The sequence below is a fragment of the Budorcas taxicolor genome, chromosome 1 (assembly GCF_023091745.1).
Source record: "Budorcas taxicolor isolate Tak-1 chromosome 1, Takin1.1, whole genome shotgun sequence".
NCBI lineage: Eukaryota > Metazoa > Chordata > Mammalia > Artiodactyla > Bovidae > Budorcas > Budorcas taxicolor.
Genome location: NC_068910.1, coordinates 194,947,182 through 194,969,892, shown reverse-complemented (window position 1 = coordinate 194,969,892; position 22,711 = coordinate 194,947,182). Strand labels below are relative to the sequence as shown.

Sequence of the window (22,711 nt, the reverse complement as noted above, 5' to 3'; positions counted from 1 at the left end):
CTCCTCCTGCCCCCAATCCTTCCCAGCATGTTAATGTGTACTAGACTAAAAATATACTTGACTTTTCAGAGCTTTATGGTTTAGGATGAGGCTGAAATTAATGAGTTGAAATTGGTTTTAAAGAAAAACATTGAGGGAATAATACCTGGGTGCAGATTGGCAAACACTGTGTGGGTGGTATGCAGGGTAATGAAATTTGGGGAATAGTGTTGCTGTAGGAAGAAAACCTAAAATGAAATCCCTGCTTTCTGGAAGGTCAACAGTGAGAGAACACTGGCCCACAAGCAAGAATTCACCACAATAAATTTGGAAACCAAACACAGGGAGAAGATAGGAAAACAGTGAGGAGCAAAGTGAAAGCTACACTAGAGCTACCACCTCCATCGGAAGGCTAATAGCCTAGTCCAGGGGAGAGGTAATATCAGCCTGCATTAGGGAGTGTCTTCAGCAATGGCATCAGTTCAGTTCAGTTCAGTCGCTCAGTCGTGTCCGACTCTTTGCGACCCCATGAATCGCAGCACGCCAGGCCTCCCTGTCCATCACCATCTCCCGGAGTTCACTCAGACTCACATCCATCGAGTCGGTGATGTCATCCAGCCATCTCATCCTCTGTCGTCCCCTTTTCCTCCTGCCCCTAATCCCTCCCAGCATCAGAGTCTTTTCCAGTGAGTCAACTCTTCGCATGAGGTGGCCAATGGCATAAGGACGAGTAATATATAATAGGTTCATTGCAATCATCCTATGAAAACCTCGCTGGTTGCGAACAGCATGAAGTTGAAACCTGTTCAGCCAAATCCAGAGCAGCTTTGTTCACATATATACACAACCACACAAATGGAATGAGAGAGCTGAACTCGTCAGTCAGAAATTAGAATTAGAAGCATATTTTTATTTAGCTTCAACGATCAGAGCAGTAGTGTGAATTAATCAGATTCTTGCCCCCCCCCCCCCCTTTTTTTTTCCTACTTGACTCAGCGGCTCGAGAAACGCTAACACATATACAGCGCTTTCTATGTCTCAGGCATGTTATAAGAGCTTTACATTTTCCATTCTTCTAACCCTTTATTTGACACAGGAGGAAACTGAAGCATAGGAGATGCCCAGGTAATGCAGCTCTGTGAAACAGCAAGGATTAAACTCAGGCGTTCTGGCTCTAGAGTATCTATTCTTTACACTAGAATAAAAGAGTCGGATAATGCTGAAACAGCATCGGATCGTGAAACACTCTTACTGGTGGCAAAACACTTGGCTCTGGGATCACAGTTTCTCCTTCTGTAAGACGGAGATAATAACGACGCTAGGAGTTTGGTGCAAAGAAGGAGTGAGATAATGAATGCGAAAGCGAACTTCAAATTATGTAGGTGGGTCCACACACCAGTCTTTTGGAATAATAAGAACTGGAACTCAAGAAATTGTAACGAATCAGTCTAAGAAGCTTGTAGCGAGACTCCGCCCCTGACGCTCCTCCCTCCGCGAGCCGCAGGTGGGGCCGGCAGATCTTCTTTGCGCATGCGGGAACTGCTGCCCGCTCCCACCTCTAACCCAGGCTGAGAGTAGCTGCCGTTTCCGAGAGGACGATTCGTAAGGAGGCCCCTGGCGCGGTTTCCCCTTGCTCGTCCCTCTGCGGGCTTTGGCCATAGTTCAGCGGTGTCTAGAGGGTGGTCTGTTCTCGTCTACCTGCCTGACTTTCTGGAGAGGTACCTGTGGTTGGCCCAGTAGTCGGCTGTCGAAAGTGCCGGCCCCCGCGCCGGCGCCGGCTGCAGCCGGGTGGGAAGGCTCAAGATGGCGTGCCTGTTGGAGACCCCAATCCGCATGAGCGTCCTCTCGGTGAGTGACCCGCCGCAGCCGCTCGCTTGCCCGCGCGGGAGCTCGGGCCCAGCCGGCTCCATTCACCACCAACGCCGTCTGCCTCTTGGGCACCACCCCTTGGGGTGGCCTCTGGCTCAGCTCTGGGCCGGGGAGTGAGAGAGGGTGGGCGGGCGGGACAGACTGGATCCCAGCCGAGCCCGAGACGTCTCCAACTGCCGGAGCGCTCACCGGTGCCGGTTCTCAGGACGGCGTCCGGCGGGCGGGCTGGTTGGGCATACGGGCAGCTGGCCCAGCGGCGCGGCTTGGGCTTTGCCAGTTTCACCGAGCCCTCCTCTTAGCGATGCCGGTTCCCCGGGGCCGAGCACTCTGCTCCGTGAGGCGCCGGGCTTGCCGCTGAGCTGGGGATGAGTGCCCACTTAGCCACCCCTCCCCCCGGCCGCTGTGGCAAAAAGAGATAGAGGGTCCTTGGCCCCCACAGACTTGGGGCTACCACGCCAGATCTGTGTGGCTTCTATCGCTTCCCAGCACCCGGTCACGGGCTGGAGCTGCTTGCTTCTTGGCAACGGGTATTTCATATCAGTTGCAACGTCTCCTAGTGTGTGTAGTTATTTAAGCTCCCTTTCTCCGCTCTGCTGTGGAGGTCTCAGCCCTGTGAGTCTGAAGGAACCTGTGCTTGGCATTCCTCTTTCCTTCAAGGGGAGTGAAACGTTAAAAAAAAAAAAAAAAGGAATGTATTGACATGCCAGAAAGCAAACCTAGTTTGCTTGTTGAAGTTTAAAAATAAAACCAGAACGCGACTTTCACCGTTTACTTTGTTGCTCTTGAGAGAACCAGGACCAGGGATGAAAGTTACTAAAAGGTACCTTAGAAGGGTTTTGCAACAAATGAAAGCTGTGCAACTGAGGAAAGTCAGTTTACCAGAGGCCCATTTGTTGTAGTTGGAAACCAGCCGGCAAAGACTGGTTGACCATCTTTTAGACTTGTCGTGGAGGAGAGTCCGATGTTGAGAGGGTGGCTGGATTGTAGGTGACTTGTCAGGTTCGGTGAGTCTGTGGCTTCAACTGGTTTCTTTTCTCTTCGGTGACTTCTCCCACAAACACACTCACCTATCTTAGCAGTTAGCACTTAGCACATTTGCAACAATTCGCGTTTAGAGCATTGCTGCGGTTAGAGCATTGTTGCAGTTGCAGAATTGTGGTATATTCCACCTTGATAATTTTTTTGGAGGGAGGGGAGCTGTACAGAAATCTTTTCTCTGATCCATTTTAGTAATCCTTTTTAAAAATTTTTAAACTGTGACTGGGGAAATAATGTTCACCTAAGCATTGAATTTAGATTCAGTTACCACACCTCTGACTGACACCTAGGAACATTTTATGGGAGAACAGGCCAATGACTTTTCCATCATTATGCTGTTGTTTTTAAGTCACTTTTCTCAATTCCCTTTAATTATTCTCGTTTATCCTAAACTTCGCTTGAAGCGTCTTTATTTTTGTACATTGTCAATTCGTATAGGGTACAGTTGATTTTTTTTTTTTGTTTTCACTCCCTTAGTAATATTTCCTATTAAACTTTGTGCAAAAACTTCTTGAAGAGTGTTCTGTACTTCTAGTGGGGATTTGCTTTAGCCCCAGTCTCATTGGGCCTTTCTTCCTCTCCACCTCCAACCACCTGTTTTTTTTTTTTTTTTTTAAGGTTTTCAGAGTCTCAGGGTCTGGTCTTTCAGTTCATCAGTTCTGGAGCCTTGGGAAATCAGAGCTTTGGATAAATGATTTAAACTGTCAAGCCTTATTGATTATAATAATTTCAACTGAAGCCTGGATCTTTCAAAGTTCTACCTAGGGCACCACTTTTTGAAATACAAAATGCAGATGGAACAGGAATTAATAATCAAAAATTATCTTGAAAATTAATTGACCCCTTTAATAGGCTACTTATTTTGTACCAGCTGTGTACAACACTCTTTAACGTATGCTTTAGGGAATGCACGATTGAGCTCAGCATACCCTCAGGGAACTCACTGGTCTGAATGACTCCATAGCTTGAAAAACATAATTCACACCAGGGGCAGATCAAATGGTTTAGAGAATTTCCATTCAAGGCCCTTTATATCTTCTCTCTGGTGGCTCAGATGGTAAAGAAATCTACCTGCAATGCGTGAGACCCGGGTTCAATCCCTGGGTTGGAAAGATCCCCTGGAGGAGGGAATGGCAACCCACTCCAATATTCTTCCCTGGAGAATTCCATAGACAGAGGAGCCTGGGGTCACAAAGAGTCAGACATAACTGAGCGACTAACCACAACCTTTCTGAGAGATTTCATACATTCTAAAACGTTAACTGTAGTCGAGTCACACATCTGCATGGTAAGCCTTGACTGTTCTCCATCTGGTCTCATGTCTTCAGTTGTGTGGGTGTTAGCCATCACTTCCAACAAAGCACATTCCTTCTTCTAAGAGAACTTGGTCCTGACTTCCCTTTTCTGTTAATGGTACTGTCTTTCATGGATCACCCACCATTAAACCACTTGAATCATCTTTGACTCTCAGCTCTTTCACGCCCCTGGAACTAATCAGTCGTTAAGTTCTTTTGGCTCTTCATTCTCAGTGTTTCTCACATCTGTCTGTTCCTATGACCGTCTTCTTTTTCAGGACCTTAGCATTTTATGCCTGCATCACCACAGTTCCTTGCAGTTTATTTTACTGCCTCTAATAGTTTTTACTGCCCCTAGTAGTCCAGTTCTCCACATTAGTTTTCCTATACAGCAGACAGGACACACAGTTTCCTTGTTTCAATTCTTCACTGGATTCCTGTTGATGAAAGGATGCATTCCTATTCAGCTTTGGATGTAAGATTCTTTACCCTCTGCACGAACCTCTTATCCTATATAAACTAGCTTTCTCAAGTTAGAGTGATCTCGGATTCTTACAAACCCCAGTAGCCCTTGTCTGCCTGCTCATTTGCACACATGAATTCTAGCTTCATATGTAACATATTTTGAGCTTCTGTCATTTGCCAAGCATGGCATTGGGTTTGAGAATACAGTGGTGAACTGCACAGACTGTCTCTGCCTTCTTGGAGATTAGTCTAGTGGGGGAAAGAGATGTCACAGATCAAAATGTCACAGAGGTCTTTGTGAACGATGATTAGTGTTATGAATGAAAAATGTAGGATGCTGTACCAGCATGTAATAGAGGAATGTGTTCAAATATAGAGGTCAGTGAGCTAGGAAAGGTTTCCCTGAAGAAGTGACAATGAGCTAATAGTTCAAGGACAAGTAAGAACTAACTAGAAAAACAAGAGCATTCCAGGCAAGCTGGAATCCAGCTGAAATCAAGATTGAAATCAAGCTGGAATCAAGATTGCCAGGAGAAATATCAATAACCTCAGATACGTAGATGACATCATCTCCCTGATAGCTCAGTTGGTAAAGAATCCGCCTGCAATGCAGGAGACCCCGGTTCAATTCGTGGGTTGGGAAGATCTGCTGGAGAAGGGATAGGCTACCCACTCCAGTATCCTTAGGCTTCCTTTGTGGCTCAGCTGGTAAAGAATCCACCTGCAATGCTGGATCCCTGGGTTCGATCCCTGGGTTGGGAAGATCCCCTGGAGAAGGGAAAGACTACCCACTCCAGTATTCTGGCCTGGAGAATGCCATAGGCTGTATAGTCCATGGAGTCATAAAATGTCAGACACAACTGAGTGAGTTTCATTTTATGGCAGAAAGCACAGAAGAGCTAGAGGGTCTTGATGAAAGAGAAAGAGGAGAGTGAAACGTTGGCTTAAAGCTCAACATTCACAAAACTAAGATCATGGCAGCCGGTCCCACCACTTCATGACAGATAGATGGGGAAACAATGGAAACAGTGACAAATTTTATTTTCTTGGGCTCCAAAATCACTGCAGATGGTGACTGCAGCCATGAAATTAAAAGACACTTGTTTCTTGGAAGAAAAGCTATGACCAACCGAGACAGCATATTAAAAAGCACAGACATTACTTTGCCAACAAAGGTCATCTAGTCAAAGCTATGGTTTTTCCAGTAGTCATGTATGGGTGTGCGAGTTGGACTATAAAGAAAGCTGAGTGCCGAAGAATTGATGCTTTTGAACTGTGGTGTTGGAGAAACTCTTGAGAGTCCCTTGGACAGCAAGGAGATCAAACCAGTCAATCCTAAAGGAAATGAGTCCTGAATATTCATTGGAAGGACTGATGCTGAAGCTGAAACTCCAGTACTTTGGCCACGTGATGCAAATAACTGACCCATTAGAAAAGACCCTGATGCTCAGAAAGAGTGAAGGCAGGAAGAGAAGAGGGTGACAGAGGATGAGATGGTTGGATGGCATCACCCACTCGGTGGACATGAGTTTGAGTAAGCTCCGGGAGTTGGTGATGGACAGGGAGGCCTGGTGTGCTGCAGTCCACAGGGTTGTAAAAAGTCGGACATGACTAAGCAACTGAACTGAACTGATTCCAGGCAAAGGAAACTTGTGTTGCAGAGGCCCTGAGGCTTTTAGTAATTAATTCTGTTTTATCTTCTTAGAGAGTAAAGTAATTCAGAGGTAAATGCTGGACCTTTCCTTCTTTTTAATCTAGCTACTCTTTATAGAGCTTCCCTGGTGTCTCAGACGGTGAAGAATCTGACGGCAGTGCCGGACACCCAGGTTTGATCCCTGGGTAAGGAAGATCCCCTGGAGGAGGGCATGGCTCTCCAGTATTCTTGCCTGGAGAACCTGGACAGAGGAACCTGGCGGGCTACAGTCAATGTGGTGGCAGAGTTGGACACAACTGAGCCACTAACACACTTTCACTCTTTATAACACTGTGTTTTTTGTATGCTAGATTCTCAATAAATATTTGATTGAACTGTGTATTTGGAGGAATTGGAGGAAATCTCCAGGTGTCTTTCTTGGTCATAGCCATGATCACCCTATCCGTCTTTGGTTTGCATTTAGCATTACAACATCACTGTTTTCAACACATTTATACATTTTCCCAAACTTTTGGGTGATTTTACATTGATTGCATTTTTTTAAAAGTTTTTATTTTGAGATAGCTACGGATTCACAGGAAGTTGTGAAGGTAGTACAAAGAGATTGTTATGTATACTATGCCCAGTTCCCCCTTTTGGTCACGTTTTATTTAACTATTGTATAATATCAAAACCACATAACTTATTGGTGTAAATATGTACCTCTCTATCATATCACATGTGTATATTTGTGTAACAACACAGTCAAGATCTCCCTCATGCTACTTTTTTACAGTCACACCTGGTATCTCTAACCCTGGGCAACAATTATTAATCTCTTCTCCATCTCTATGATTTTGTCATTTTGAGATTTGTGATTTTGTGATTTTGACCTTTTGAGATTGGCTTTTGTCATTCAGTGTAATGCCCTGGAGATCCATCTAAGCTGTTGTAGATGTGTCAATAGTTTCTTCCTTTTAATTGCTGAGTAGTATCCCATGATACAAAGAAGGCAATGACACCCTACTCCAGTACTCTTGCCTGGAAAATCCCATGATGGAGGAGCTTGGTAGGCTGCAGTCCACAGGGTCGCGAAGAGTCGGACACGACTGAGCGACTTCACTTTCACTTTTCACTTTCATTCATTGGAGAAGGAAATGGCAACCAACTCCAGTGTTCTTGCCTGGAGAATCCCAGGGACAGAGGAGCCTGGTGGGCTGCCGTCTATGGGGTCGCACAGAGTCGGACATGACTGAAGCGACTTAGCAACAGCAGCAGCAGCAGCATCCCATGATATGGATTTATAATATGGATGTCTGAAAGACAGTTTGCTTAACTGTTTTCCTATTAGAAATTTCAGTTGTTTGTAGTTTTTGGCTGTTAAAGCCTGCTATGAACAAACAGGTACAGGCTTTTCTGTGGACATAACTTTTTGTATCTCTGAGATAAATGCCCAGTAGTGCAATTTTAGGTTCTGTGATCAATGTATGTTTAGTTCTTAAAGAAACTGACAAACTTTTCCAGAGTGACTGTACTATTTTACACTCCCACCAGTAATATAGGAAAGATACGGTTTCTTTATCATTAGCTTTTATTTTAGCTGTTCTAATAGACATACAGTGATATCTCATCATGGTCTTAATATACATTTCTGTAACAGTAATGTCAAAATATTTTCATTACTTGCCATTCATATTTTATTGAAATATGAATAAAATATTTTAGTGAAGTATTTTTTCATGTCCTTTTGCCCACTTTCTAATTGGACTGTTTGGTTTTTGATTGTAAGGTTTTGAAAGTTCTTTGTATATTCTAGATGTGAGTCCTTGGTCAGATAGGTACTTCAAAAATGTTTTCTCCCAGTGTGTAGCTTGTCTTTTCATCCTCTTAAACATAGTTTAGAAAATGAACTTTTATCTCAATTTCACACCAGAAATTAATTAAAAATGGATCATAGATTTAATTGTAAAATATAAAACTTCTAGAATAAAGAGAAAATTTCCAGAACCTTGGGTTTGGCAACAAATTCTTAGATATAACATCAAAAGCGTGATCCGTTTTTTTTTAAATTGATAACTGGACTTAAAATGAAAATTTATGCTTTTTGAAAGACCCTGTCAAGAGGATGATTACACTTTGGTCACTTTGTAATGGTTTGAGAGACAAAATGATAAAATACCTTTGAATCATACTGTAGGCTGCAGAGACAGCTAAGGCCTTCCTTACATTCTTTTTCCAGTGCCATTATGCCTATTTGACAAGCAGCTATTTGAACGGTATAGGATATTCCAAGTCTGGATATTCCTTGATTTTGTTCTGTTCTTGACGATTATAAACATTTGTTGGTCTTAAAGTGCATAGTGATTTACTTTCTTACATGGACAACTGACAGGAGTTTTAAAAAGTTGTTCTTTTCTGTGAAGATCTTCCCTGGTGGCTCAGACGGTAAAGCGTCTGCCTACGATGTGGGAGACCTGGATTCAATCCCTGGGTCGGGAAGATCTCCTTGAGAAGGAAATGGCAACCCACTCCAGTATTCTTACCTAGAAAATCCCATGGACGGAGGAACCTGATCAGGCTGCAGTTCATGGGGTCGCAAAGAGTCGGACACGACTGAGCGACTTCACTCGCATCCTCTAAGTATGAATTTGGTCTCTCTTGGTTTTTAGTAGTAAATGCAAAGTAAAATCTCATAAGAGCATTTTAAAGTTTTCTCTTTGTTTACAAAACACCAGTGAACACAAAATATGTTAGGAGTTGGTGCTAAAAGAAAATCAGTATAAACTTCCTAATCTTTAATGGGAATGTGTGAAGAACAGAAGATGCTCATTGCATGTTTCTGGACATCTTGCTATCTTTTTAAGGAAAGATTGCCACCTGAATTCAGACATCAAATGGCCAAGAAGTCATTTATGCTTTACCAAGAATTAGGTAGGGTCTTCCAGTTTCACTTGGAGATCTACCCTTATTTCCTCCCATTCTCATCAAGAATTTTTAAAGTAGTGCCAAGAGCCAGGAATATCAGTTACTTTGATTTTTAGTTTTTTGATTTTTGACAGTTGTTTTGCAATGCTGTGTATCGTGTTGGCTTCTAAGTAAAGGTATGGAATTATTGACAAAGGAGAATTTCTGTTATTTTCTGGAAATTGGAGAACAGCTACCCTCACTGAGCAGTAGTGCTGTGATCCTTAGGACTGTTTAGATGGGAATAAAAAGTATTCCAAATAAGAGCTGTTTTGCAGAAACAGCTCCCACTTGTCACTTCGGTAAAAGAAAACTGTTTTGATCTCATTTCATAAACTCAGAAGAATAAAGAATTATCTGCATTCTCTGGTATAGTCATAAAGTTATTGCAGGAGGGGAATGATGAGACAGAGTTGTGCTTTCTATTAAAAATGAAAAGTTCAGATTCCAGCCTGTAGAATCTATTAACATTTGGAAGTCTTTACCACGTGCAAAATGATTACAGAGTACACGATTCTTTTGTTTCAGGAAGAATTTATTAAGCTTTCAATAAGTTGTAAGACATGACTGATTGAATAAGGGGAATGAAGAAAAGGAAAGAGTCATAATCATGATCAAGTATGACTGGCAAGATTTTTAGCTTTATATCTAGGTGGTATCCTCTACCAAGATGGTGAGGATTAGAAGCAGAACATGTTAGAGGAAAGTGAAACTCTCTCAGTCTGGTCCGACTCTTTGTGACCCCATAGACTATACAGTCCATGGAATTCTCCAGGCCAGAATACTGGAGTAGGTTGTTCCTTCTCCAGGGAATCTTCCCAACCCAGAGATCAAACCAGGTCTCCCACATTGCAGGCAAATTCTTTGCCAGCTGAGTCACCAGGGAAGCCCAAGAATACTGGAGTGAGTAGCCTATCCCTTTTCCAGTGGATCCTCCCAACCCAGGAAATCGAACCAGGGTCTCCTGCATTGTAGGCAGATTCGTTACCAGCTGAGCCACCAGGGACGCCTGTGTTAGAGGAACAAGGAAGAAAAACGAGTTTCATTTTGGACATGCTGTGTTTGAAGTGTTTTCTGGAAATTCATTTAGAGGCGTCCAATAGGCAGTTGGATATTCTGGAATGTTTTCCACAGCACCAAGCAGTTTTCTCCAGTCCTCTGTGGATATCAGCTGGGTGCCCTACAGTTTAGCCTAATTCTGATACAGTTTACTTGGAAACAGTATCAGATTCCACAGGTTAAGTCCTGCAAGACTGTCCCTGCTTCAGACAGCAGTTCCAAGTCCACATGGTTCTCCTGTCCTCTGACTGACCAGATATAAAGCAAGGGATTGTACTACTCCCTTCTTGGATTCAGTTATTTGTCAGAATGGGTCACAAAACTCAGCAAAACATTTACTTATGTTTACCAGTTTATTCTAAAGGATAGATGAATAGCCAGGTGAAGAGGTACATAGGTCAAGATCTAGAAAGGTTTCAAGTTCAGAAACTTCTGTCCCTGTGGAACTGGGGTGCAAAATCTTCCTGGCCTGTGGATCCATTCACCTACCTGGAAACTTATCACATTTTATTCAGGAATGTATATAGAGCTTTAATGTCCAGCCTCCCTCTCTTCCATTTTCCAGAGGTTGGTGGCTGGGACTGAAAGTTCCAGCCCTCTAATCACTTGGTATTTTTGGTAACCAGTCCCAACTTGAGGCTATCTAGGGCCCCAGCCTGATCATTGATTAGCATAAGCTCTTGAAAAGTATTCCTTATGAATAAGTAAAGGTACTCATATAATGCAGGAAATTTTTCAAGAGTTTCAGGAGCTTTTTGCCAGGAACTGGAAGAAAGAATGGATTGGATATACTAGGCTGACCAAAAAGTTCACTCAGGAATGGAAAATCTGAATGAACATTTTGGTTAACCCATTATTTATTAAACTACAGATATAAAGGTCTAATGGGCTTTCCAGGTGGCACATTGGTAAAGAATCTGCCTGCCAGTGCAGGCGATGCAGGAGACACGGGTTTGATCCCTGGGTTGAAAAGATTCCCTGGAGAAGAACATGGCAACAAAGTCCAGTATTCTTTCTGGGAAAATCTTGTGGACAGATGAGCTTGTCAGGCTACAGCTCATGGGGTCATGAAGAGTTGGACATGATTGAGTGATGGAGCATACATAAAGGTCTAATGCTTAAACATGGGGAGATGATTATTATTGGGAATCATCACTACATTGATCTGTTGATCTTAGCCTTTTCGGTTTAAGAGACTCAACACCATCTTCCCCAGAAAACATGCATCTGCCTAAAGAATCACATAATTTGAAGAGGCTCATGAATTCCCTGAAACCCACACATAAATCTTGAGTTAACAGTTCCTATTCTTTATTCATTCCAGTCAGTCAGAAAAACATATCACAAAATTTAAAACTCATTTAAAATAATTTTAGAATGGTAACAAATTATAACACAAGGGTTTTAAAAGTCATGTAAGGTACCATGTGGGAGACTTGGCTCTGAAGAACTATAATCTTTTTCCCAGAATATACCAGTGATCTTCCCCAAGGTGTACTGTATCTACAGAAAGGACTTTGTTGTAGCAGATGCTGTAGCAGACCTGGGAGACAGAGCTAGGTGAGAAATTTCAGTAGGACAAAGTAACATCTGGACACAGGCAAAGTGGAATAGATTGAAATTACAAGTGGCCCATGATATTGGCACAGTAGTCACAGACCTCAGTGTGGATGATGGTCAGGCAGATCCTGAGTGGTACTATGATCAAAAAGTTAACGCACCAGTTGCTGGAAGAGACAGACTGAGTGTGGGTCAAGCACCATGGATAGCTCCGAGGCAAGGGTATTTACTGCCTCTAAAACTCTGAAACAAAGCCTTTTCTCCCCCCTTCTTTTTTGAATAAGGCGGCAGGTAGCCTATCTGGACTGTGTCACCTCTGAGGTGTACCATGAAAGACAGTGCCCTGGATTTCTAAGTCATTACATGACTGCAGTTTTGAAGAATAATTAAAACTATTGTTACGGTCAAGGACAATATCGCATCCATGTCTGAGTAGCCTCACTCTGTTATGTCAGGATTGAGAAGTAGGCATTTCAGTGCACCTAGTGGATTTCCTGGGCTATGTTAACATTTTAGAAGGCATCTAAATAAACCTTTGCCAACCCAGAGGATATCTCAATCTCTGTAAAACTCCTCACAACCCTTGTCATTCCAATGAGAAGGTTCTTGCTCCCTTGGAGTTCCAGATTCTCCTGTTTGGAACCATAAATCCTTACATGATTCATGTATTCTATCTAGAGGGATCTCTTCTTGGCCCTCAGTCTTCAGACATTTTTGTCTACATTGAAGAGTAAATGAATAAAATTTAATAGTGAGAAGGAATCTTGAAAATCATCTAGACTCAAATATATAAGGAAAGCTGAGTGCTGAAGAATTGATGCTTTTGAACTGTGGTGTTGGAGAAGACTCTTTGGACTGCATGGAGATCCAACCAGTTCATCCTAAGGAAATCAGTCCTGAATATTCATTGGAAGGACTGATGCTGAAGCTGAAACTCCAGTACTTTGGCCACCTGATGCAAAGAACTGACTCACTAGAAAAGACCCTGATGCTGGGAAAGATTGAAGGTGGGAGGAGAAGGAGACAACAGAGGATGAGATGGTTGGGTGGCATCACAGACTCAATGCACATGAGTTTGAGTAAGCTCCAGGAGTTGGTGATAGATAGGGAAGCCTGGCGTGCTGCAGTCCATGGGGTCACAGAGTCGGACACGACTGAGCGACTGAACTGAACTGAGACTCAAATAGCTGTTTGTGATTTGTACCATACTTTAAAAAGATAAACATTGCAGTGTGCATATTAAATTGCTTCCAGTTCTTCAGACCACCTAAGCATACTTGAAACATTTTTATACTGTATGCAAGAGCTGTAATAATATTTTATAATATTAGAAACTCACTGCAGAAAAAGTAGAGGCTGTTCTTCATATTTCTTTTAAACTGTCCTCGATCTTTCTGTTGTGAAAAAAGTCCTCTTTGTGTGAGTAAAATTATGGAATCTTGGTATGAAAGAAGCTTGCAGACAGTCTTTAGTTTGTCCTAGTCACTTTCTTATTGGGAAAACTGAAAACCAGAGAGGTTGACCTGTCCACTGTCAGGCAATGGCACCCCACTCCAGTACTCTTGCCTGGAAAGTCCCATGGATGGAGGAGCTTGGTGGGCTGCAGTCCATGGGGTCACGAAGAGTCAGACAGGACTGAGCAACTTCCCTTTCACTTTTCACTTTCATGCACTGGAGAAGGAAATGGCAACCCACTCCAGTGTTCTTGCCTGGAGAATCCCAGGGACGGGGGAGCCTGGCGGGCTGCCGTCTATGGGGTCGCACAGAGTCGGACACGACTGAAGCGACTCAGCAGCAGCAGCAGCAGCAACATGAAGTGTCAGAGTCAGGTTTCCAAACACGTAATTAGAAAAGTATTTTGTGTGCACTACCTTACATTTTAGTATTTTATTTTCAGACTTTCTGTGAGTACTGACTTATTTGCTACTTATTTTCAGTCTTAATCATTTACTAAGAGGTCAGGCTGCCTCTTATCCAGGTAGGTTAAGTTAACGATTACATATTTAAGTATTTTCATGATTGCGTTTATGAGATTGAAACAGATTATATTCTAGGAATTTTGGCTGTCATACATATGTTATATTCTGTGCAGATGGGATCTGGCCAGACTCAAGTGCCAGTTTATAAACTTTGGAAGTTGCTAGAGACTGCAGAAAAGAAGGCCTTTGGTGAATTTTGGGAGGGAGGATGCTTCAAACCTCTAGAATCACCAAAGAATGAATCCCATAACTTTTTAAAAAGTAAAGATAAAAGTAGTTTAAAAAATACTATGTGATAGGTCTGCAAAAATTGAATGCGAATCTGATGAAGTCCTAATCAGGCTAAAAGTTTACTAGAATACAGAAAAGTAAAAGAAAAACCAAAATATCTACGAAATTTTGAGTTTACCTAGGCATTTTCTTCTAATTTTTCTTCCTTTTGGAAGCAGATGGGAATTTTTTAATACGCAGGAGGGTATGATAGCTGCAAGGAAAAGGTCAGTCTTTATTGATCAGAGCTGAAACTCCAATACTTTGGCCACCTGATTCGAAGAACTGACTCATTTGAAAAGATCCTGATGCTGGGAAAGATTAAAGAGGGGAGGAGAAGGGGACAACAGAGGATGAAATGGCTGGATGGTATCATCGACTTGATGGACATGAGTTTGAGTAAACTCTGGGAGTTGGTGAAAGACAGGGAGGCCTGGTGTGCTGCAGTCCATGGGGTCGCAAAGAGTTGTACACGACTGAGCGACTGAACTGAACTGAACTGTTGATATTATCCTTTTTTGTATCATTCCAGAGGGAGGTAGATTTTATCCCGTCAATATTAGGGAAAAAAATTCTCCAGCAGATAGTTTTCTTTAATGGTGAAATTAACTCTATGGCAGAGAAATATAGTCTCACTAGAACTCTTCAAGTAGCAATGAGGCAGTATTTAGGATATTGTGACTTTATTGTCACCAGAACACAGTTAGAACATGGGGAAGGGGCGACATATGATTTGACAGTAAAGCACAGTTGAGTAAAATTTCAAAGTGTCAGATTTCTGATGTTCTGGATTGTGACAGCCCGAATCTCTTTAGTGACGATATACAAACACATCAGGGACTTCCCAGGTGGTGCTAGTGGTAAAGAACCCACTTGCCAGTGCAGGAGACCTAAGAGACACTGGTTCGATCCCTGGGTCAAGAAGATCCCCCGAAAGAGGACATGGCAACCCACTCCAGGATTCTTCCCTGGAGAATCCCATGGACAGATGAGCCTGGCCGGCTACAGTCCATAGGGTCGCAAAGAGTCGGACAAGAGTGAAGGGACTTAGCACACATGATTGCACAAACACGTCAAGTGTTCTTGGACTTTAAAATGAATAATTGTGGATCTGTGACTGATCTAAGCAGTACAGTTATTTGGGAGTTGAGAAAATTGGGAAGCATTTGTTTGGACTGAGAGTTTTGGAGACATCAGAAAATCAAATCTTGGCTTTAAATTGGGATGGAGAAGACGTTCTGAAGCTCACAGTTGACTGGAATTTTAAGAGCTGTTTCATTTAGTGGTTCTCAACTTTTAAAACATTTGTGAAAGTGAAGTCGCTCAGTCGTGTCCGACTCTTAGCGACCCCATGGACTGCAGCCAACCAGGCTCCTCTGTCCCTGGGATTTTCCAGGCAAGAACACTGGAGTGGGTTGCCATTTCCTTCTCCAATGTATGAAAATGAAAAGTGAAAGTGAAGTCACTCAGTCATGTCCAACTCTTAGCGACCCGATGGATGGTAGCCTACCAGGCTTCTCCATCCATGGGATTCTCCAGGCAAGAGTACTGGAGTGGGGTACCATTGGCTTCTTTAGAAGCACCTCTTTGGCTCTCCTGAAGTGAAATTCACTGGTAACTGTTCTTCCATGTAAATTTTTAAGGGTTGGCATGATGCCTCAGCTGTGTTAAGGGAGAAAGAGTAGGAAACTATGCCATTTAAGTGAGTAAATACTCAGGTACTGGAGAGAAGTAATAAAGTAGTGCTGTGCTGTTCTCAGTCATGTCTGACTCTTTGTGACCCCATGGACTGCAGCCCACCAGTCTCCTCTGTCCATGGGATTCTCCAGGCAAGAATACTGGAGTGGGTTGCCATGTCCACCTTCGGGGGATCTTCCTGACCCAGGGATTGAACCCAGGTCTCCCGCATTTGCAGGTGGATTCTTTACTGTCTGAACCACCAGGGAAGCCCAAGAACACTGGAGTGGGTAGCCTATCCCTTCTCTAGAACTTCCTGACCTGGGAATCTAGCTGGGGTCTCCTGCATTGCAGGTGGATTCTTTACGAGCTGAGCTACCCAGGAAGCCAAATAAAGAGGTGATATATTTGCAAGTAAGGTTAGTTTAGCTATAAATATGACTGTTGTAGGACAGATTGATGTAGGTATGATGTGATGGTTACTTAAATATAATAAGTGATATTGATTTTGATGTGACTTTCTGAAACAAAAGGTACTTTTGGTAAAGTACCTAACAAGACAGAGTTCAAGTCCAACCTCTTCTATATTCTTTTGGGAATTGCGTTTTTGGAAAATGTTATAGTAAAATGATGCTGAACATATATTGTGTTTGTATGTAAAATGGAGTTAGAGTCTAGGCTCAGGATATTAAAATAAAGTTTATTTTGCTACATGACTCTATAATGGAAAGTCTTTTGGAATGTGGGCCTATTGTCCCACTCACAGGACATGTAGCATCCTTGGTCCTTGCCCACTAGATGTTAGTAGCATCTACTGTCGTTTTGACAGTCCCAAATCACTTCCATAAATTTACAGAACGTATTTTAGGCGGTAGTGCTGTCCATGTTGAGAACCACTGAGATGCTGAGGGTATGGGGTTCTCTGGTGATGTGTGTGTAATAGTATGCCTTCCTCTTTCTCCTCTGCACTCCTCCCTTCCCCCAGCTTATGCAGTGTATAGTATAAGGAGATGGAAATAAAATGTGCTGTTAAACACTTCCCCCATAGCATGTATAGCCCTCTAATATCTGGCATCATTCATTTATTATATTTATTGCTTTTTATCATGCTCTCCTTGCTGAAATGTCAATTCTGCAAAGGTGGGCTTTTTTTGGTCATTGCCTAGGCTGTGTAGTTGTTTAACTGTTGACTGAATTTAAGAGTACAACTTAAGCTTTTCTTTTGTAGTCCCGAGTGTATACTGTAATCACGGTAGTACTAAATTGCGTTTCTCAAACACACCACGTTGCTTCAGAACTTTTTTGCATGTGCTGTGCTCTCTACCTCGAGTCCTTGTCTTTTTTTCTTTCTAACAATAATATTAGTCTTTCAGATTAATCATCCTGCTGCTTAGATACCATCTCCCATTCCACCTCTAACTTCTGTATTTCAGTTAATTATATCTTCAACTTTCTTTTTATTTTGTGTTCATTTTTATGGTTATACTTACCCTCTGGTAGAAATAACAGCTGTAACTTCCTTACCTGTTTCCTTTCTGTGCTGAATGCCCTGAGGGTAAGGGACTGTATCTTATCTCTGTTACCAGCACCTGGTAAATTAAAGATGTTCACATGTTGAATTTCAGCATGAAATAGGCTTTAAATGAATCTTTGTAGAGCTCAGACATTCTATTTTTGGGGTTGTGTTCCTTTCATCTCTCCCCTAAACCAAGGTTTTCCCTGACAGTGCTGAATGATCAACATTATGAATAATTTATCTTGAAGTTCCTAGTAGTTTTTGGAATAATTGACATATTAAAGTTTGATTGGCAATAACCAGTTTAAAATTCATTTCTTAGGGGTCAGAATTCCCCATTGAGAGTTAGAATATTTTAGTTTCTAAAGAACACATGAATTAAATGAGAAAATAGATATGAAAATGCTTTGTAAACTATAACTTGCTAAACAAGTGTCAGGTATTATAAAAATATTTGTATTCTGTCTACCTTTTCTTTCTGGGTTGGTTGTATGGGAGCAAGAACACTAGGAAGATTACTCCTTGGAACTTCCCCAGTGGTTAAGACTCTGCACTGCACTGCAGCGCGTGTGGGTTTGATTTCTGTTTGGGGAACTAAGATCCTGCATGCTGTGCACCATGGCCAGAAAAAAAAAGATTACTCCTTGACCTATGTGATCAAATATTTTCTGAGTCTGTTGTTATACCTGCAGTTATAATGAAAGTTAGTAATAAAAAGTGCACTAATGATTGCTTTTAATGATTCTTTTCTACATTTTTAAGTTTTTAAAAAATCTCAAGTAATGAAAGATTAGAATTTTAAGTTCAGCGCTCAAATGCATATTTATTTCTCGCTAAGTGCTTAGTTTGCTCCGAGAATAAGGCCGTCATCAGGTGAAGACAGGTATCTGTCTGAATGTGCTGTGCTTGGTCACTCAGTCGTGTCTCACTCTTTGAGAGCCCATGGATTGTAGCCTGCCAGGCTCCTCTGTCCATGGGGATTCTCCAGGCAAGAAGACTAGAGTGGGTTACCATGCCCTCCTGCAGGGGATTTTCCCAACCCAGAAATTGAACCCAGGTCTCCCACTTTGCAGGCAGATTCTTTACCATCTGAGCCACCAGGGAAGCTGATCTGTCTGAATAATTAAGCTTTAACCATTAATATGAATATCAATACCCGAGAAGAGCATTTGTTACACTTTAAAAAAATATATTTTTTAATTCAAAAATATAATTTTCCTGAAATCAGTATTTGTATGGATCATTTACAGGGGTTTTTCCTATAATACCTGCAAATGTATTATCTCATTTGCTCCATACTCTGAACTATGCGGTGACATCACCATTTTATACTTGAAGACAGCAGTCTCAAAATTTTGTTTTTGCCCTGAGTCATGAAGTAGTAGAACTAGGTTTCAAACCCATCTTCTAATGCCGGATCATGTTTTCTTTTCTACCACTCAATGCCTGAATATGGTAGAAATAAAGAACATACTATTTTAATGAAATATACATAGAGCAAAATTTTAATGAAATGAAATTGATAACTTTCTAATTAACACTTAAATTCTCACTGTTCATTGTCTAATAAACCCATTGTTTCATTTCAGGTTTTAAAACTTCAGTTGAACACATTTACTTCTAATCTTTGAGTTAAATCCCATTCAAGTGTAGGACTTAGTAGTTTAGTATTCAAGACCTTTCCCAAAGAATTTTTTTTTCCCCTAAAGTTAGGGTTTTATTCACCCCAGCCATGGGTAGTTTATTCAGAAGGGCAAGTAGAAAATGTTCTAGTGTGCCTTTTCAGCATGTCTGACCAGTTTTCAGAGCTATCATTAAGATTTTCCTCTTTTGTGCTACTAAAGAGGAATAAAAGGTAGGGGGAGCATATAGCCTGGTTTGTCTCCAAAACTCTTCATTTATGTGTGTTATCTGTGACAAGTATTAATAGTGCTGTCTTTCAGTCCTAAAATTTATCCTGGTTTGGATGGTAAATTTGAAGGTCTATTCATTGTCTATTCATTTATTGTTATGTAACAAAATCTGCTTAAAACATTTGTTATCTCAGTTTCTGTAGGTCAGGATTCAGATGTGGCTTAGCTGGTGCCTCTGCCCCAGAGTTCCTTGTGAGGCTGCAGTCAGGGTGTCAACAGGAGCACCTCTTCTCACCTGAAGACTGAATTGAGGGGGCATGCACTTCCAAGCTCACTCACAGGGTTTTTGGCAGGATTTAGTTCCACATGGGCTGTTGAACTGAGGGCCTCAGTTCCTTGCTGGCTCTTGGCCAGGTGCTCCCGTTAGTTCCATGCCATGTGGACCTCTCCATGGGGCAGCTTGCAACAAGGCAGCTGGCTTTTGACAGAGGGAGGGACAGACAGACACAGACATGGATACACAGAGAGGGAGAGATCTGCAATGACATTATATCACTTCCGCTGCTTTCTTACTAGAATCAAGTCACTATGACCAGTCTTCACTCAAGGGGAGACATCACACAGGACTTGAATTTGAGAAGGTGGGATCACTGGGGCTATCTCAGAGACTGCCTATCACCTAATAAAAGGGAAATTGCTTCCACATAGTAGTTCTCCACAGTGGAATACAACTTACTTGTTTTTGTCTTCCTTCAAAAAGAAATTTGCTTCAAGCGTCTCATCTTTCTTTAATGTTTAGTACCTGTTCATACATATGTACATTCAGCTCTACTTAGAATTAACACTAATTCACAGATTTGGCATATATAAACTTTCCACTTGGAGGGATCTGTATACATATTCACATAATCTGGTGGGGTGCTATTAAGCATAGAAATGGAACAGGTTTTTAATACACTTGCGGTGGCTTCTGGAGCTTTGAATGGGTAAAAGGAGTTTAGAGCTAAGTTTTGAGGGTTTACTAGGTCATTTGTTTGAAGCCTTGTGCCAAAAGGCAGAGGTTGTAGTGTGACCCTGACTAGCATTGCTCTCCCTCATGGGCACAGACTGTACCCTGAGCTTCAGCTGGCTCCTTGGCACATCTGCTCTCTTGGTGGGGAGGATGGAGCATCACTGTGTATAATCCCTTCCAGCTCCTGAAAGCTATAACTACAGTTGAAAGGGTATTGGTGTTTTGAAGTGAGGATGAAGCCACTTTTTGAAAGGACAGATCATCAGAAACTCTCCTGGCCTTTTGGCCTCTATGGGCAGGAGTGAGGAAGGAACTCTAGTGCTTTTCATATTTCAGAAGTAAATAAGTGCCCAGATGAAACTGTCCCTCACCAAAATCCACGCTGTTGTTGGCAAGAATGAAAGAGCCCCCAAGTTCTCTTCACCCCTGCCTAACCCAGTATCACAGCCTCACTCATCCTTCCCTCCAGGTTGTCAAGATTAAACTCTTATTCTCTGTTTACATTAACCTCCACAAGAAGCCCAGGACTCTAGGGTCCTTCCTCTTGCCCGTGTATCTCTGTCCATTTACTTTTCTAGCCAGATTCCTTGCCTCTCTCCTTCTTTCATGGGATTTCCCTTATCCTCAGCCTCTTCTCCAAACATTTCCCTCATCTTTCTGTTTAGATTGAAACTGAGCTTTTCACTGGTTGACATCCCTTTCCTCAGTTTTCTCCTGCAGTCTTCTCAGCTGGTGGCTCTTTTCCTTCCCATGTCCCTCATATCTCTAGGAGGTACAGGAGAGAATTGTTCTCATGGATCTTTTCAGCCCCTCTCTTCCCTTTTTCTGAACGTTCCAGCTCTGCATCTCATCAGACTCTACCTGGTTGTAGTCATCGATAGATCCCCCGGCTTCCCGGGTGGCACAGTGCTAAAGAATCCTCCTGCCCATGTAGGAGACACAGGAGATGTGGGTTTCATCCCTGGGTTGGGAAGATCCCTTGGAGAAGGGAATGGTTAGCCCCTCCAGTATTCTTGCCTGGAAAATTCCATGGACAGAGGAGGCTGGTGGGCTACAGGCCATGGGGTTGCAAAGAGTCAGACACAGCTGAGTGACTGAGTATGAGCATAGATCTTCTGGATCATTCCCCCTCCTTTCTTTTAAGATTTGAGCTCCTAGCTTGTGTAATTTATGCAAATTTCACTACCTGTATAGACAATTTTTCTAAAATTCTAGACTTCTCCAGTGATCATATCCTCTGTTCTACTTTGAGGTATTTGTCCTCATGGTTTTTTCCTAGACCTTGACCTTCATGTAATAACTAAATCCCTTCACGAACTAAAATCCCTTCATAATCTCAATTTTTCACATCCTGGCCACCACCTTCTGTCCTCCCTAACCATTCCTCCTACTACCCGAACACCTGCAACCCTTCTTCAATTCCCTTGTTACCTGCATTCTATTAATTCTACAACTCTTTCACTGGTCTTCAGTAGGCCTGCCATAATCACAACCTTGCATATATACTCTCAACTCAGCTGACCTCTTCCTCTGGCTTTGTCATCCTTGCCTGGTGAAATTCCAGCTCTGGTTAAACCCAGCTCTCTTATTCATGCCTACTTCTGTATATTTAAATGTAGTTGGAGAAAAACACAGCCATGCTGACTGGTCTCACTTTAAATTCATAATCATGAGCCTCAGGAAGGTTAAGTGCTGCCTGGCAGAGCTGATATATTTTCTGGCCCATACAGTGTCTTATTCTCGTCTTTTTCTTCACCCACCCTCACATCCATCCCCACCGTTTTAACTTTAAAAAAGTAGAGATAATTGGAGAGAATGTCCACAAGCTTTCACCACCATATCCACCTAATTAATTGCCTCTGGCTATTGTACTTTCCATGCTCTACTTGGTCAGTAAATCCACTTTCTTCTCAATTATTGATGAACATTGTTCCAGAAGTTCTTCCCCTACCCCAATGCAGCATGTTTTTCTTTATATAAAAACAATTCCCTCAATAAATAAATATGCTTTAATTTATTCCATCTTAAAAAAAAAAAAAAACTTCTGACTTCACCTCTCTCTCTAACTACTTCTCTCTTCTCTTTCCTTTACAGTGAAACTCCTTGAAAGAGTTGTCTGTATTTACTTTCTCTAATTCCTCTTTACCCATTCTCTCTTAACCCTCCCCAAGCAAGCTTTGGCCCCACCACTCGCACATACTGTTGTTGTCAAGATCACTGATGATCTCCACGTTCCTGAATCCAACTTTTGTTATTGTTGTTCAGTTGCCCAGTCGTGTCTGACTCTTTGCTACCCCAAGGACTGCAGCACGCCAGGTCTGCCTGTCCCTCACCATCTCCTGAAGTTTGCCCAAGTTCATGTCCATTGCATCAGTGATGCCGTCCAGCCATCTCATCCTCTGATGCCCTCTTCTTCTTCTGCCATCAGTCTTTCCCAGGGTCAGGGACTTTTCCAGTGAGTCAGCTGTTTGCATCAGGTGACCAGAATACTGGAGCTTCAGCTCCAGCATCAGTCCTTCCAATGAGTACTCAGGGTTGATTT

At 42.3% G+C, this 22,711-nt stretch overlaps 1 protein-coding gene across 4 annotated transcripts in view; it reads left to right on the top strand.

Moving 5' to 3' along the window:
- The first annotated feature begins 1,568 nt into the window (after positions 1-1,568).
- The window catches only part of ARMC8 (armadillo repeat containing 8), a 103,215-nt gene continuing 82,072 nt past the window's right edge, over positions 1,569-22,711 (top strand). For all 4 annotated transcript variants that reach the window (XM_052649661.1, XM_052649591.1, XM_052649523.1 and 1 more), the window contains exon 1: positions 1,569-1,827. In XM_052649661.1, the coding sequence (XP_052505621.1) occupies positions 1,783-1,827 (45 nt within the window). In that variant the 5' untranslated portion in view covers positions 1,569-1,782. The remainder of the gene's footprint in view (positions 1,828-22,711) is intronic.